This window comes from Crotalus tigris, unplaced genomic scaffold (genome assembly GCF_016545835.1).
Source record: "Crotalus tigris isolate CLP2741 ecotype Arizona unplaced genomic scaffold, ASM1654583v1 scf7180000019147.1630427, whole genome shotgun sequence".
Classification (NCBI taxonomy): domain Eukaryota; kingdom Metazoa; phylum Chordata; class Lepidosauria; order Squamata; family Viperidae; genus Crotalus; species Crotalus tigris.
In genome coordinates, this window is record NW_024097401.1 from 610,096 (window position 1) to 626,349 (window position 16,254).

Below are 16,254 nucleotides of genomic sequence, written 5' to 3' on the forward strand. Positions count from 1 at the left end.
CTGGTTTGTTTGATCACTTCTTCCCATTTCCACCTAATGAGAAACAGGATGTGAAGCCCAGGAGCTTGTTAATTATTGCTCCCACTTATTTATTTATTTATGAGACTTATATACCGCTTTAAGTGCAAGCACTCTCTAAGCGGTGTACACCAGTAAGCAATGTATATATATATATATTTACATTGCCCCCAACAATCTGGGTCCTCATTTTACCTCCCCCGGAAGGATGGAAGGCTGAGTCAACCTTGAGCCGGTGAGATTTGAACCGCTGACCTGCTGAACACAGTCAGCTAAAGTGGCCTGCAGTACTGCACTCTAACTGCTGCGCCACCTCGGCTCAGTCTGAACTTGTTTGTGAAGGCCTGGCAGGGTAGACAACTCGCTGCCCTCTTTGTAGTCTCATCAAACCAGGTTCGATGGCATGGGATGGTGCTAGAGGCAGTCAAACAGCATCCGAGCTTGTTGCCATCTTCTAGGGATCTCCGAATCAGATTTCAGTTTACAATCAAAGGGGACTTACGGAATAAAAATAATCATCCCCGTGATTACAGCTTTGAAAGGCACTTTTTTAAAAAAATTCACTCTATTTTCAGTAAGGGTCTGCATGGAGGAAGCTAGAGTGGGCAGTCTCTCAAGGCCAGTGGACATGAAAGCCACTTTTTAAAAAATTCAGTCTATTTTCAGTAAGTGTCTGCATGGAGGAAGCTAGAGTGGGCAGTCTCTCAAGGCCAGTGGACATGCCGGGAATTTTGAAAGGGTGAGACAGAGAGGTGCTCTTCTCCCAAATGCGGCCTTGGAGTTCTTGCCTGGAAATGATGGGCAGAGGCTGGAGGGAGAGCCAGACATAAAAAGGGCCTTTTCCCCGAGAGCAGAGGGTGAGCTGGGTCTGCATTAATCCTGATGGCTCACCAGCACATCCCCCCATTTGGCCTTTTTCCTCCCCTCTTGTCAGTGAAGATTCTCAGTCATCCAAGTAGAACTGTCTGCAAATTGAGTCATGGCAACTGGGCTAATTTTCTTATTGGTTTGAGACATTTTGCTGCCCATCTGAGCAGCTTCTTCAATCTGAACAAATTGATTAGGGCAGGGGTAGGCCACCTTGGCTCTTTTATGACTCGTGGACTTCAATTCCCAGAATTTCTGAGCCAGCTTGGCTCAGCTTGGAAACCTCTCCCTTTCCCTTCAGCATGGCTGGCTCAGGAATTCTGGGAATTGAAGTCCATGAAAGAGCCAAGGTTGCCTAACCCTGGATTAGGGGAATCTGAGTAGGCAAAAAGTTGTTGGACTGTACCAACTCCTAACATTCTTAGGGGTATTCCTGCACTAACCTCAGGGTTTCTTCCCCAAATTGCAGGCTTGTTCTGACTGGAGAAGCTGCTTGGATGGGCAGCAAACCGTCTCAAACCAACAAGAAAATAAATCCAGTTGCCATGACTCAACTTCCAGATACACCCCTCCACACCCACACCCACACCCAATGTCAACATCCAGCTCGAGAATCCAAATAAAACTCCAGGTTGATTCATTTTCCGAAAACCTTACTGCTTGTTGAATACACTGCATGGTAATGTCGAAGCCAAATTAACTCTTGAGGTTCCAACATCAAATCAAAGACTTAAAACAATAATTTTCCCAGCCAAATCCCTAACATCTTACGTAGTCCATATAAACAAGTTCATTTTGTTATGGGAACCGTCTGCTTCAAATCCACACCAGTTATGGTGTCCTTGAATGGGTTTCAGGCTCTTCAATGGAATCGTAGAAGTTTCATTTCTCCATCTAACCCACTCGAAGGTAACACCTCCCCCTCTTGTTTAAATGCAAGTTGAAACGCAGAGGCATGTAGCTGCCCATGTTTCATCCTTCACACACACACACACACACACACACACACACACACACACACACACACACACACACACTTATTTTTCAAGAATGCCTCTAGAACTCAAGAGTCCTCTTATTTTGTCTCCTTATTTTGCAGCATGCCATTCCCGTTTATTTTAATTCAAGGAAAGAAGACAAGTTGGACAGGCTAGCTGGCACCAAGAAAGGAGTCTGTAGATAGAAGCTACCCACCCCGGTGCAATTCTTGCTAGCATAAATGCAGAGGTTTATATAGTGCTGCCTTTGTTATGTTCTAGGTTGCCGACACCACTTTCATATGCATTTCCTGCTGCTTTCATTCTTCTGAAATTGTTGCTTTTGCTTTGATGCTTTTATTTAAGCTGCCGTGAATAAGACAAGAAGAACGCACAAATTAATTTCAATAAGTAAACTGTACCAAGGACAGAGAGCCTAGGAGGATTCTTGTAAAGAGCCAGGATTCCCAGGGCGGACTTCTTTCCTCTGTCTCCATAGGCAGGGATCAGATTAGATCTTGCAGAGCTTCTTGCCAAAGGGGACAGCTCAGTCCCTGCCTAGCCTTGGAGAGCCACAGAATCCCTCCCGCACCAGATTCCGCTACCAGATTCAAGAGCGTATCCTTGACCCGCAAGGACACAGATTATCCAGAGCCAGCCTGAAATGTAGGAGATCAGTTGTGTTTCATTCTACTTCCTGGGATGTAAAGCTGGTGATGGCTTTTTTTCCCCCCCTCTGAGAGATAGCAAGATCATTGCCCAGACAGATCATTTCTAGGCACTGAAAGGAAGGGAAAATTAGGAAGGTGTTTAGTTAACCTTCACCACACTCTAGATCAGCGGTTCTCAACCTATGGGTCACGACCCCATTTGGGGTCGATCGACCATTTCACGGGGGTCGCCAAGTAAGGCTGTCTGCCATTTTTTTCCCCTTTTCCGGCGGGTGCCTTACCTCCCTGGGGCTGGGCCAGCTGGTGGCCCAGCTGGTGGTCGGCCTGCTCCGTCTCTGTCGCTTGCCAGCTACACCTCGGCCGGCGCAGGGGGCGGTACCACACATGCGCGGTGCTCCCGGGCAGGGAAAACTTAACGATTGGTTGGGTAGTCCTTGACTTACGACTGGTTTAGTCCTAGACTTACGACCGGTTGGGGGTCGCGGCATTAAAAAGGTTGAGAACCACTGCTCTCGATTAAAGCACAGGTGTGTATCAAAGGACCATATAAAATACGTTCCCCTTTCAGGTACGATGACACAAAGGGATTTTGGTGCCAGCTGCTCGAGGGAGGAAAGACTAAATGCCTGGGGAAGAGTAAAGGGAGAAAGTATCCAGAGATGGATTCCTCGGTAAGCTACACAGAACTCCTGCATGTCTGTTATAATTGAGAGAAAAAAAGTTGCAAGTGGCCTTTCATTAACAGCTCCTCTCTTTTTGGGACCCCCCCGCAGTCCCGCATGTTCCTGGCAGATTTCTACCATGAGCACAACACTGAATTATCCAAGTTGCTGAACACCCTGAGGCAGCCTCTTCCCACATGGCTCCGGGAGGAGCTGCAGAATTCAAGCTGGAGCTGAAGCCCAGATCTCCACCACCAAGACTGCCAAACATAAAGTGGGAGCCCTCGGGAAGGACACATCTGTGTGAACACACTCACACGCACATAACCACTGCCAACTTTCCTTGAATCACTCAGAGAGGGAGGAGGAAGCGTGCTGTCTGTGGGTGAACCATGCACCTTTTTATGGTTTGACTCAGCTGAGAAACACCTTCAGGCCGTCATTGCACAAGATAAACTGCACCAGTTGCCCGTTGTTCCCAAATTCGACACAGTCACTAACATAGGAATGCGTGTAGCCCGTAATTCCCAGATGCAAAGGAAGCTTGAAAGTAGCATCTCAAAGGAGCGGAAACATGCAAATGTGGTTGGCTACTGTGACATTTCTTGTTAATGTCCAAAATGCTCAGGAAACTAGCAAGTGAATGTCTTAACTGTTTGTGACAACTCTGTTACGTATTGGGGTGGCGTTTCCACAGGTCTTAGGTCAGGCATCAAATGGCATTTTCTTAAGTCCATTTTAGTTCTTTCATTATTTCTACTCCGGGGGTGGGGTGGGGTCAGGGAGACAAAACAGGTGACGTCACTAGGATGGTCCAGACGTTTTCAGAAAGTGGGTTTGTGACAAGTAAAAAATGGGAGAGAAATCTGAGGGGCTCCATTCAGCCACTGCAAGAAACTTATCTTCATCTGGAATGAAAAGTTGTCCCCTGATGCCCGCTGCATGGATTTTTCTTCTGCATTTAGTTGTTAGTAGTTTCCTTTCTGAGCACAGCCGGGAGATTATGATTGAGAGGGAATAGAATTGGTACCAAAAAATTCTCAATTTTGCTTCAGGTGAGTCTCCGTTTCCTTGTAGAATCTATTCCTGTTTTATCTTCTGCCTTGCTACCACTATCTTGAGTACAAAGCAGGTTCTGACCCATCTCTCAAACATGCCTTATGTCTGGGGTCCAGCAACTCCTAAGAAAACCAGTGCTGAGCTCACTGGAAACGCACAGCTGTTGACTTAAGACAGGGAGACACCTTGGGGCAACATCTGTAACTTGGTGCATTCGTGGAACCAGGGAGGAAAGTGATTTCAACCAAGCTTTCGCATTGAGCCTTAGTTGTGCGTTTTTAATTGTGAATTTACCATTGTCTGTAAATATATAACGTGGACTTTATAATATTTCATTCAATGTGTCTCCAAGCAGCAGGAAATGTTGTGTAATCAAAAACAAAAATGTAACCCACCAACCTAAAAACCCTGTGGCTGAAGAAAGAAGACAAGTGCTGTTCTTTCCTGCACTGGATTCATGTATATTGTCATTCACATTGAATGATACAAATAAATTCTTGGCTCTTGCAGCTGAGCAGAATGTCTAAATAAACATTAGACATAGCATTTGGATGAATAAATGAACTGCTTTATTTCTTGCTAGACGGAGATGTTCAAGTTGTGCTAACCCTTTTTTCCCTGACCGAACAGCTCTGATTATACATGCAGCCATGGAGATTCTCTCCACACTGGATTGTAAAAAAACTGGCTCAAAATGAAACTAGAAATCAGTACAATTTGAGACTAGATAATCTCAAAAGAATCTGATCAATAAGGTAAGGAACTTGTATTTTCTGGAGGGAAAGCATGAGGCCAATTGGAAGTGTCAGACGTTTTTAAGACTTTTAAGCCTGACTGGGATCTGCTAAGAGATTCAATACTTAACCGCCTACAGCTAGGCCCCTGTGAATTCCAAGACAAGAAACGTCTAAACAAGGAGTGAAGTAGAAGGTCAAGGATACACGAGAGGTGGAAAGGTACACACAAGTATTCAGCTCAAGCCGGCGAACGTTACAGGAGAAAAAATGGGTGTAAAACTAATTGCAAAAGAGGCCAAGTCCACATTGTGACGTTCAGCACTTAAGAATCGCAGACAGCTCCTTTGAAGCCTTTCAAAATCACACTTCAACAACGTAGGCCTTTTCCTGGGATTCAGCTGCAGCATTTCTGGAAAGGGGACAGCTGCCTGAAAGAGTCCTGATGCCTTTTTGCCATTCCCTGCAAGGCACCTGCTCTTTCAAAGAAATCAAAAGACATTTCCAGAATGGCTAGTATAAATGTTAATTGGAATGTCCTAGTCCAGGGGTAGGCCACCTTGGCTCTTTTATGACTTGTGGACTTCAACTCCCAGAATTCCTGAGCCAGCATGGCTCAGCTTGGAAACCTCTCCCTGTCCCCTCAGCGTGGCTGGCTCAGGAATTCTGGGAGTTGAAGTCCAGGAGTCATAAAAGAGCCAAGGTGGCCTACCCCTGGCCTAGTCAAATGTCATGGGTAAGTGTGGTAGTCATCAAAGATAAATGATTTCTATTTCATATTATTATTGTAAAAATAAGAGGAGGTTGGAATTTTGTAGTCTGCGCTGGACAGCCCCCCATATTTGCAGCAGCAAAACGAGGCAAAAACCTGTCTAATTTCTGGATTCCACCATTGTGCTGCTTTTAGGAAGGTTTCTCCCATCACTCAACCAGAACTGACTGGGAACACTTGATCTGCAATTTACAGTGACCTGGATTGCCTGTTCTTTTTTTACACATGATTTCAAGTGCCTGGAGGAAGGGCTGAGCAGTCTTCCAATGTTCTCATTTTTATCATTCGCGGAAAAAGCAGCTGCATTCAGACCTGTACAAATCTGAAAACAGGATTTTTAGAATGAGGCTTAAACAGAATAACAGCTTGAATAGCTACTGTTGTAGGCAAGTTCTTTGTGATCTTTGGGTCTCGGATTAATGGCAAATAAAAAGCTTACCTGAAGTAGACTAGAAAGATGAGTCAGGTAGATCTCTGGAAACCACAGTTCTGTTCTGGACTTGACATCTATCCAGTCATAAGCTTAATTATTATTATGTTTAGCTTGGATGAGAGTCATTTTGCAGATGTCCCGGAGAAGTACCGTGTTTCCTCAAAATAAGACCCACCCAGAAAAATAAGCCTCAGTATGATTTTTTAGTCTGATGCAGTGCTGCAGGACCCAAGCGGCAGGCAGAGGAGGTTTCTGCTGCTGGCGGGCAGGTGATCTGCAGGGCGGGGCCAGCGATACCAAAGAAAGCCCCTCCAGCAGCGGACGTGGGGACCAGGTAAGGCGACCGAACCTCCTCCACCCATTTTCCATAGCATGGCAGTCCGGCTCGGAAGGGGAGTGAAAGGGAAGAGGCAGGTGAGCAGCCAGATCATTGAATGGGCAGGAGGTCACCGAGTGGGAGTGGCCTAGCTGCAGGGCCCAGAGGTAAGTGGGTGTGGGGCGCGTGGGGCAGCTCTACCGCCCCCCCACCTTGCCTCACCTTGTGGCACCAGCGTGCTGTGCAGCCTCTTACCCCATTGCGACTGCAAGCAACCAGTTGGGATGGAATGGGCGGCCGGCCACAAAGTCAGACATCCCCCCAAAATAAGCCCTAATGGGTCTTCCCCCCCAAAAAAAATAAGATCCAGTCTTATTTTCGGAGAAACACAGGTATATTCCTTGGAAAATTGGCAGTTCCAACTGGCAGAATGTAAGAAAAGCAAACAGCACTATCTATTTAGACAAGTAATCTATTTAGACAAGAACGGCCCCATATACTGTAGGACAAGACGAACAGTTTCAAGGTATAATGGAAAGGGTTGGAACTGTTTATGGAAAAGGATACAGGCTTTGCCAGAAAGCTAGGCAATACGTGGCAGAAACTCAATAACTGGATCTAAGACAGTGAGGTTCTGTGACAAAACATCTGTCACAATTTATAGGAGAAAAGAAACATTCGTGTAATGGATAATTTTACGGAGTCCTTGATGCTCACTGAGCTTGCATGCTTAGCTGCTTGCAGATGTTTCATTACCCGACTAGACATCAGTGCTAGGGAGTGTGAGATTTCATCTTTATACAGTAGCTTGCCCTGCCAGTGTTGGCGGGGGTGGGGTTTTCTCCTTGGTAGTTCCTTAATTATTGTTTTCTGCTGGATTGTTTGCCTGGTGTTAATCCCTGCTTATCTGGGTGTTGGCTAATGGAGAGGATGTATGTTCACTTCCTTAACATCAGCTTTATCTTACTGTTTATAAACCACACACTCACTAGCACTGATTAACTGCCTAGCTAGCCAGTAAACGAAATATCTGCAAGCAAACAACCAGGCTTTGAGAACACCAAGGACTCCACAGTTCAACCTACATACATTCTCTTCCACCGGCATAACTTTATCTCTTTACACAGTTACAGTAGTGGCCAAAATTGTGGAAACCTTTTGGGAAAAGTGTACAGTAGAAATGCCACCTTTGGTTAAGTTTCCACCCATTTTTCTTCTAATTTCTTTATAACTGTAGCCTTGTTCACTTCATAATACTATTTTACATCGCTTTCTGGGCAGCCAGTCAACTCTTTGCATCATTACTTTAATTTTATTACGTTTTACAAGCTCACTAAAAAAACCAACCAACTTGATAGCGATCACATAAAACACTCACAAATGTCCTCCTCTCAACTTCAATACATGACATCAATAACTGAATCCTAACTGTCATCTGATTGGCTCATTTCCAAAACAAGATGACACCCGATTGGGTCTCTAAACACTCGTGCTCATTGGCTACAATCAGATGAAGGAAAGCTCCCTGATATCAACCTAAGCAAGTTGTGCTTCCTTTTTCTGGTTATTTGGCTATTTTCACAGAATACAGTAGAGATAATTGAACAAACTATGTTGCATTACATTCTTGATTCAATTAACTTTCCATTGATATATAATTTTATGGTACTACTCCAAAAAAAAAAAAGTGGTGCTATTAGCCATCAAACCTCAAAAATACACTTTTCCCAACAGGTTTCCACAATTTTGGCCACTACTGTAGATAAGAAAGATCCATTCACAAGGCCCAGCTGCCTAGATCAGTGTTTCTCAACCTTGACAATTTTAAGGCATGTGGACTTCAACTCCCAGAATTCCACAGCCAGCAATGCTGGCTGTGGAATTCTGGGAGTTAAAGTCCACATGCCTTAAAATTGTCAAGGTTGAGAAACACTGGCCTAGATACTGAAATCACCACTATGAGGGATGCTTCTTTCGGTGACATTTCAGTGGGCAAACTGCCTTTGGTTTGAAAAGCTGATTAAAGTTTTGCTAAAACTACTAAGAGACTACCTGAGGGTTCTGGAAGGAACACAAGGAAACATGTTGCAAAAGCCCGCATAGACCTATTGAAGGTTGGGTGCAATAAAATTATGATTTCCCTTATTTTTTTTCCTGATTTGCTCAACTTGACAGGAGCATAAAATTCTTCCCCCTCCCTTCTAATGCCAGCACAGACTTCATGTTTGAGAAAGATGCCAATTATTTTGATACCAAGGTAGTCCCCGAACAAAGTGCAGCTCTTCTTCCATAGCTGAGAATCATTGCTGTCCTTATCAACTCCCCTGATAGACGCCTGTGTAGATCTATTAATCACTGAGTGCAATAAAATTAGCAATCAAATACTGGAATATAGACGCCCAATACAGCAGCCAAATATAATATTAAAGGATCAGACAAAACTTTGCCTTCAAGAATCACTAGACGTATTAGAATACAGCAACTGTGAAATAATGATTTAATGATGGTTATACACCATTTAATTGTAAGGAAACACGGTTGAACTTATGAACATGGTCTTTTGGACAGATATCAAGGAAGTCCTTATGGGGAGAATGATCACATCTGGGTGTTGGATCCCTATTCTAACGGGTTTGTTATACAATTTAAGCTTGGAAAAACCTGAAGGCAGCGATTTTATCACTGCTATAGTCCCTTATAGAATGGTATATCCCTAAACAGCTTGCCTGTTTATCTACACCAATCATACTATACAAATACGAAGTACTGGAATTGAAGGCAACAAAAAAGGCAACCAAGAACTGCCTACTGTCCCATAAGCTTCTTCAGCCTAATCCATTTTATGCCAAACGTGTACATAAATTGTCAACTGTATTTGGGTTAATTTAGAGCATATTCTGTCAGATGAATAGGGTGGTTAAAGCTAGATACTCCACTGCAGCTCCTGGCTGAAAAAACTGTCTTTCCAAGCCAAGATCTATGAGACTTTGGGGCTTATTTATTAACTAAGCTCAGTGCCATTTTTATTTACTTCAAGTTTGTATTTGATCTCATTTCCAAAACAACAGAATAAAAAAAAAAACACACAATAGGTAGCTACTTCTGTTAATGCACAAACTCCACAAAAATAATGTTATAATATGCAAGACTACTGAAAAAAATCCCAGGGGCAGTGTGATATTTTAGTTCCCCGTTGTTCAGTTGGAACAGCAACCCTCTTCTGGCGGAAAAAATGTTCCTTAGCGCATCATCCTGTGAGTAGCCAGTAGACACATTGCCATCAGTGAGCTAATGCTTCTGTCATAAACATCCATCAGACCAAAATGAGCTCTAAGCACTCAGTTACGTTAAAATTAAGACCTTGATGCTTGCAAAGTGGTCTAGAGTGCTTACCTGGCCAACCAAATGGTGAATAACGGAGTGATTCAAAATCTTGAAATATCTGGCCATGCTTTTTCATAGCTCTACTTAAATGCAAAATACACAAAAGTCAGTTTCAGTCATATAACCCTTCTACCTTGCCAGGGGTAGCGCACACCCCAACGGCATTAAAGCTTTATTTAGCTGAAGTGTGTTTATTCACTTGTTCCTGAGTAATCAAGTCCCTTTTGTTAGGCTGGCAAGATATTTAAATTAAATAACTGTCCTTAAATTCCAAACAGCAATAACATCAGAATATTTTAACATCCAATAGCAATAGAAGTAGCCCTTAGCCTTATATACCGTTTTACAGCCCTCTCTAATCAGTTTAGAGTCAGCATATTGTCCCCAACAATGGGGGGTCCTTATTTTAGTGACCTCGGAAGGATGGAAAGCTGAGGTCAACCTTGAGCTGGCGAGAATTGAACTGCCAGCAGTCATCAGAATTAGCCTGCAATACTGCATTCTAACCACTGGGCCACCCTGGTTTATAGCTGTTCTCAACGGCATACCCAAAAAAAACAGATCACGGTACAAGTTAGTTCCCTTTGTGGAGAAGTTGTTACTCAAGTCCTGTTACTTTGAGCTTTCTATAAAGACACAGGACCTGTTTTGTGACTCCTTATCGGGCAAAGTATCCAGCAATTCTGATTTATCCAACAAGTCTCTGGTTACTTTTATTAGACCAGTACAATAATTACATCCTTGAATGTGGCTGCATTTTTACTGCCTGTAAAATTTAACCTGGACCAATTGCTTCAATTACCGTACTTTCTGGCGTATAAGATGACTTTCGCAAGCGGTAAAATCGGCGCCGAAGTCGGGGGTCTTATACACCGGAAATTACGGTAGTTTCTGGCGTATAAGACGACTTTCTAGGCATGCAACTCGGCGCTGAAGACAGGGGTCGTCTTATACGCCGGGTTGCCTTATACGCCGGAATATACGGTATCTAATTTTTAATTTTTACAGGGGTTTATTTAACATAGAAACGACTCGGTTAATTACTGTACTCTGTCAACTTGCAGAACTCCAGCCTTAAGTGTAATACAAACCCCTCCCCTTTATTAAGATGGCAGCTTTTGCACCATTCCTTGGGCAGGATAGGGCCTTGAGGTGGGGATGCATCAGTAGCTGTCCCGCCATATGCACAAGATCCACAATTAATAACAATTGCGTCTAATGCAATGGCATTTACAAACCTTTCAAGGGATTATAGCCTGAATAAAGATCACGTAGGAAAGAGAGGAAAGACAGCAATGTGAGAGAACTACACTGCACTAACATAACAATTTAAGGAAGGATCTATTGCTTGGAAGTATAAACATCCCCTATCCTGGCTTTGAATCTCACTCAAATCGAGATGACATTCATCGGGACTAATTCCAAAATGGGACTCGTGGAAACACATCATCCACCGTGCGACAACTGGTTTTCAGCCTTCTGGCAATCCCCTGGTACACCTGCCCACCTGCCTACCTTCTTGCCCTCCAATTTATTCCTGCTTTTTCATTCGTCTCTTCCCGTGAAAGTGATGGAGAACTTCCTTCACCTCCCCTTGTCCTCTGCATAGAGAAACTTCCAAGCAACTCCTCCCCCGTCTAACTGCCGCAACCCCTTAAGGCAGGGGTAGGCAACCTTAGCTCTTTTATGACTCATGGACTTCAACTCCCAGAATTCCTGAGTCAGCTATGCTGACTCAGGAATTCTGGGAGTTGAAGTCCATGAGTCATAAAAGAGCCGAGGTTGCTTACCCCTGCCTTAAGGGCAAAGAAATTTAACACCTTTACAGGGCCATTTATTATATGTAATTTTTTTCAAAACCCAAAAGGAAAAAGTTTGGAATGGGGGTGATTTTTTTTTTAAAAAAAAGGTGCTCTCGCAGAAATGGAAACTTTAAAAAAAAAATGGGTTTCAAACATTAAAATGTGTGTTGTGGGGAAACACGCCCTGACACAAACTGGTTTGGCATTCTTAATCCTTGCCCGTTTTTGCAGTGCATTATCAGCTCAAGGCAATCATAAGCCCCGATGTAGATTGTGCACTCTGCGTTTGTGCACGGATCCCCTCTTCACAGCATTTATGCCAGGTCTTGACTTGCACTTTCAAAGTCTGTTCTCACCACACCTGCCACCAAGACACTGAACTAAAACTGTTGTTTCTCAACCTCGGCAACTATGAACTCTTGAGAACTTCCAACTCCCAGCATGCTGGCTAGGGAATTCTAAGAGTCTTTTTGCAGGCTGACATCAAACAATACATGACTGGACTAAAGAACTGAGATCAGACACTGTTGCTTCAATAGAACAGTCCTATTTAAAGTCAGCCACGCCGACGATTGCACGATTAAAACAAACCAGAATGCCCAATCATTTGGCAGAGAGGAGATGACAGCTGAGGAAGAAACTCGACAAGTTTCAAGATGCAAAGTTTATTTCCCCATTTAGTTCGTGAAAAACAGTATGAAACACTCGCATCATGTAATATTAAAGAATGCTCGAGAATCAGAGGAAGTCCAACGTTACTAGCACACAACTTTGTTTTTCTGGTTGAGGGCTAAAAAGCGGCTGAGGCCGAGACACATTAAATTTCACTTCAGTTTATTTAAATGTAAATTTAACCTATTTAATTAAATAGTTAATATGATTATTCCCCATATATTGAATAATTGACTAGTTCACATCAGGTAAGACATAACTATGAGGAAATTGAAGGTTAACAAAATCCACGTGAGCTGGATGAATTAAATAAATCCTGCCCCTCCCCCCAAGCTAGGCTGAACCAGGAAAAGTGATCGGCAAAAAAAAAAAAAAATGTGTTCACAAAATGCATAACCAAGTTTACTGGATTAAACTACCACCAGATGAAGTCGTGAGCACTTAATAATGTTATGTGTTCTAGCAAAAGCCACTAACCATGAGAGCTGAACGGGACCTCCAGCTTCAGGGCGACGCACGCCTGAATTTCAGTTGCTCGTGGACAAGCAGCAAATGAGACTCTTCCTATCTTTTAAGACCAAGTTTCCTTATTACTTCGTGGTGAGAGGTTGTGTGATTCAAAGATCGTTGGGAGAAGACCGGGTTTTCAGTACTGTTTCAGTTCTTTGCAAAAAAAAAAAAAAACAAAACTCCTACTCTAAGGCACTCTTTAAGTTCTTTGTTTTAGATGTCAGCATGATAAAAACAGAAATATGGAGCAAAGAGTCAGTCTAAGAAAAATGAGGGTTTTAATCGGGAAACTGAAACGAGGAATAAGAAACCGATTACAGGAGAGCTAACATCTCAGCCAAAGGAACGTGACTGTACAACTTGGGAGCCATTCCATATCCTATGTCGTCTGAAGAGGAGGCCCTCAGATCACTTATCTAAGAGCAAAGAAATCGTACCAGCCAGTTCCATACTTGCGGAGGCCAGATGCTTCCAGTGGTGTCTTTGCCCATCCAAACAGGTAAACTGTGCTGGATGAAGCTGAGCATCTCTACCGTGGCAGGAAGTAGGAAGGAACTGCGATGGAGGAAACCTGGATGAGCAGAAAGCAAACTCTTTGCCTCTTCTGGCCCGATAACGGCTGAAATCTTAAGAACTGTATAGAAAGTAGTATACATATTTATAAATGCCAAAATAAATACTATAAAGAAACAGGCTTTGATCCTACCCCTAACATGCATGCATACACGCCCAGCAAGAGAGAGAGAAAGGCAGAAATGATGATCGTTTATAAAGACATCCCTATACAGGAAAAAAAGACGAAAAACTGTCGACCGGTGATCAGCCAGCTCCTCCTCTCTCACTCACTCACTCACTCACACACACACACACACACACAAACAAACACAGTTTCCTTGCCTTCACTCGCTGGGGAGGAGAGAAAGAGGGAAGTAGAACACAGCCACAGCCACATGGACAAGGAATGTCATGGTAGAAATACATTGGATCAGTGGTTTCCAAATAACTAAAATTAAAAAGATCCCAGAAGGAAGGACGCAAGAGGGGGGCATCAGGGTGAAAACGTAGTCATTTCCAGAGAGACCCGTTGCCACAGATCCTTGGTCTGTTTGCTGCGTTTCAGATTCTGAAGGATGTCGTTGAACTGCATCATGCCCATAGGAGTCAGGCAGAAGGCGCTTCGGGCGCTGCGAATGGCGTTCACAAAGTCGTCGTAGTCCGCTGGAGTGAGATGGATCAGACGATGATGGATGTACTTGGGGAAAACCAAGATAAAACAGGGATGAAATACAGTTTCTGGTGGAACAACCCATTTTGTAATCCAAAGAGTGTCTTCCTTCTATGAGAAGCCATAGGAATCTAGATCAGTGGTAGCAACTAGGGCCTCTTTATGACCTTTCTGTGGACTTCAACTCCCAGAATGCCTAAAACAGTATGGCTGGCTCAGGAATTCTAGGAATTTGAAGCCCACAGGTTGAAGGAGCTGCCCACAGTTGCCCACCCCAATCTAGATGGACTTATTACGGTTCCCAATTGTATAGATAAATGCCAAAATAGTTCAATGGTCCTTCTTCTTACACTACGTTTCTCTCACCCTTCTCCAAAATGCTCAAAGTGACCCAGTCCCTCCCAACTGTACAGTTAGTCTCATAGTTACTTTGTGCAGAAGATAAAATAATGGGCAAACATACAAACCAATCCTAAAGTATTAATGGGTGGGCAGAAATCTAAAGATAGATCTTGGCCACCACAGTTCTGTATCACCTGAGATCGCACCTCAGAAAAAGAGGTGACAGGCAGAGTTAGGAGAGGGAAGAATAAAAGTGCTATAAGACAGGGGTCCCCCAACCTATGGGCCGTGGCCACTAATGGGCCGGGCCCTACTAGCGCCCGTGGACCCGTTTGCGCATATTCATGGGGCTAGCTGCAGTGGCGGCTAGCTCCTGCGCGATGCGCAAACAGGGCCACTAGCCCTGTGCGGGTGCACGCAACCCTGTTCACACGCGGCCCTGTTCACGGACGCGCGCACACACAAATTTCCCAGCTGCTCCCTATCCCAGCATGAAAAGGTTGGTGACCTCTGCTTTAAGACAAAGTCAACTCCTGGTAATTTCCCTGGATGTATCCCTCTAGTTTTCTTGGCAATAATACAGAATTGGATTAACTAGCCTAAACTCCTCTGCTGTGTCCCCCCCCCCCGTTATGCTCCTCCAACAACGACCGAGACTCAATCTTGCTAAGCCCCCCAGTTTGAAGAGGGCTTATCCAGGGGGTGCCACATGCCAAGTAGAAGGAAAGCCAAGAGAAAGGTCTCCCAGTGAATCAACAAGTAACCTGTACTGCCTGACCAAATGTTTCCCACAAAATGAGAGGTGGAATCACAAAGTCCCTTGTCTGGTAGTCCTTCAGAAAAATGGGAAGGTTGGGGAAGACCGACATGATTAAACTGCTGCCTTAATCTGCTTACCACTGATCTCACTGAATTATGTTCCGCAACAGCCGTATTGCTCCGTTCTCCCAAAAGAACGAAGCTTCCTAGATAAGGCTCCCGACTTTCGCCATTAAGAAGAAAGCCCGTCCATACCTGAATATACGCCTGCTGGCACCTCTGCACCAACTGGTGAAAGGCAGGGGTGCGCAAGTGGTTGTGGACATGGGCAGGGTTGAGTCTCTGCAGGGACTCCATGATGATCTCTTGCAGCACAAAAGGACTCAAGACTCCCTTGGCTGCACCGACACAAAACTGATGTACGTAGTTCACCCCTGCGAAGAGGAAAGGCAGTTACGAAAGTAACTGTGAATATAAGGCGTAGGAAATAAGTCCCTGCGTTCGAGTGAGTGAGGGATTGAGTGAGTGGGTCAGAGATGTTCCTTTTCTGAAAGGAGAAGAAAACCAGCAGCTATCTTGGAGACTGTACCCAAGAAAAGGGGATAAGATCGATTATCAATTATTTTTCAACCATTGGCAATTAAAAATAATGCGGGATAGGATTTACAGAGAGCCACTTGATGCCAAAGGCAACCAGCTTTACATTCTCTTTTTAACTTTAAGACACTTGTACTGTAAATAACATTTAAAAAAAACCAGCTGCCAACTTATTACATTGAAGATTTCAAGCTGGAAAATGTACTAGAAGCACCCTTAATTTGCACTATTTTTCACCACAGAATCAGCAGCTCTAGCCATTTTTAAGCAATTACAACACTCTAGATCAAGGCTTTTCAACCAGTGGTACAGGTACCACCTGTGGTACATTGGCACCTGGCAGGTGGTACGCGACCATCCTAGAAAAGTGGTAGTGGGGGAGGGGAATGAGCTGAACCGGTGGCAGCACCGCACAAGCCTGAGCGAGAGACAGCTGGAGCTACAGGGCTGTCAG

The 16,254-nt window shown here is 44.1% G+C and overlaps 2 protein-coding genes across 7 annotated transcripts in view; one reads left to right on the forward strand and one right to left on the reverse strand.

Moving 5' to 3' along the window:
- NDST2 (N-deacetylase and N-sulfotransferase 2) overlaps positions 1–4,814 on the forward strand; it is a 58,237-nt gene extending 53,423 nt beyond the window's left edge. For 3 of the 4 annotated variants that reach the window (XM_039359972.1, XM_039359973.1, XM_039359971.1), the window contains 2 exons: positions 3,102–3,204; positions 3,307–4,814. In XM_039359972.1, the coding sequence (XP_039215906.1) occupies positions 3,102–3,204; positions 3,307–3,432 (229 nt within the window). In that variant the 3' untranslated portion in view covers positions 3,433–4,814. Of the gene's footprint in view, positions 1–1,354; positions 2,232–3,101; positions 3,205–3,306 lie in introns of those variants that run through there. The other variant, XM_039359974.1, reaches the window with a different exon arrangement.
- A 7,526-nt stretch (positions 4,815–12,340) lies between these two features.
- The window catches only part of ZSWIM8 (zinc finger SWIM-type containing 8), an 80,448-nt gene continuing 76,534 nt past the window's right edge, over positions 12,341–16,254 (reverse strand). For all 3 annotated transcript variants that reach the window (XM_039360038.1, XM_039360037.1, XM_039360040.1), the window contains 2 exons: positions 15,459–15,637; positions 12,341–14,129 (listed from right to left, as the gene is read on the reverse strand). In XM_039360038.1, the coding sequence (XP_039215972.1) occupies positions 13,926–14,129; positions 15,459–15,637 (383 nt within the window). In that variant the 3' untranslated portion in view covers positions 12,341–13,925. The remainder of the gene's footprint in view (positions 14,130–15,458; positions 15,638–16,254) is intronic.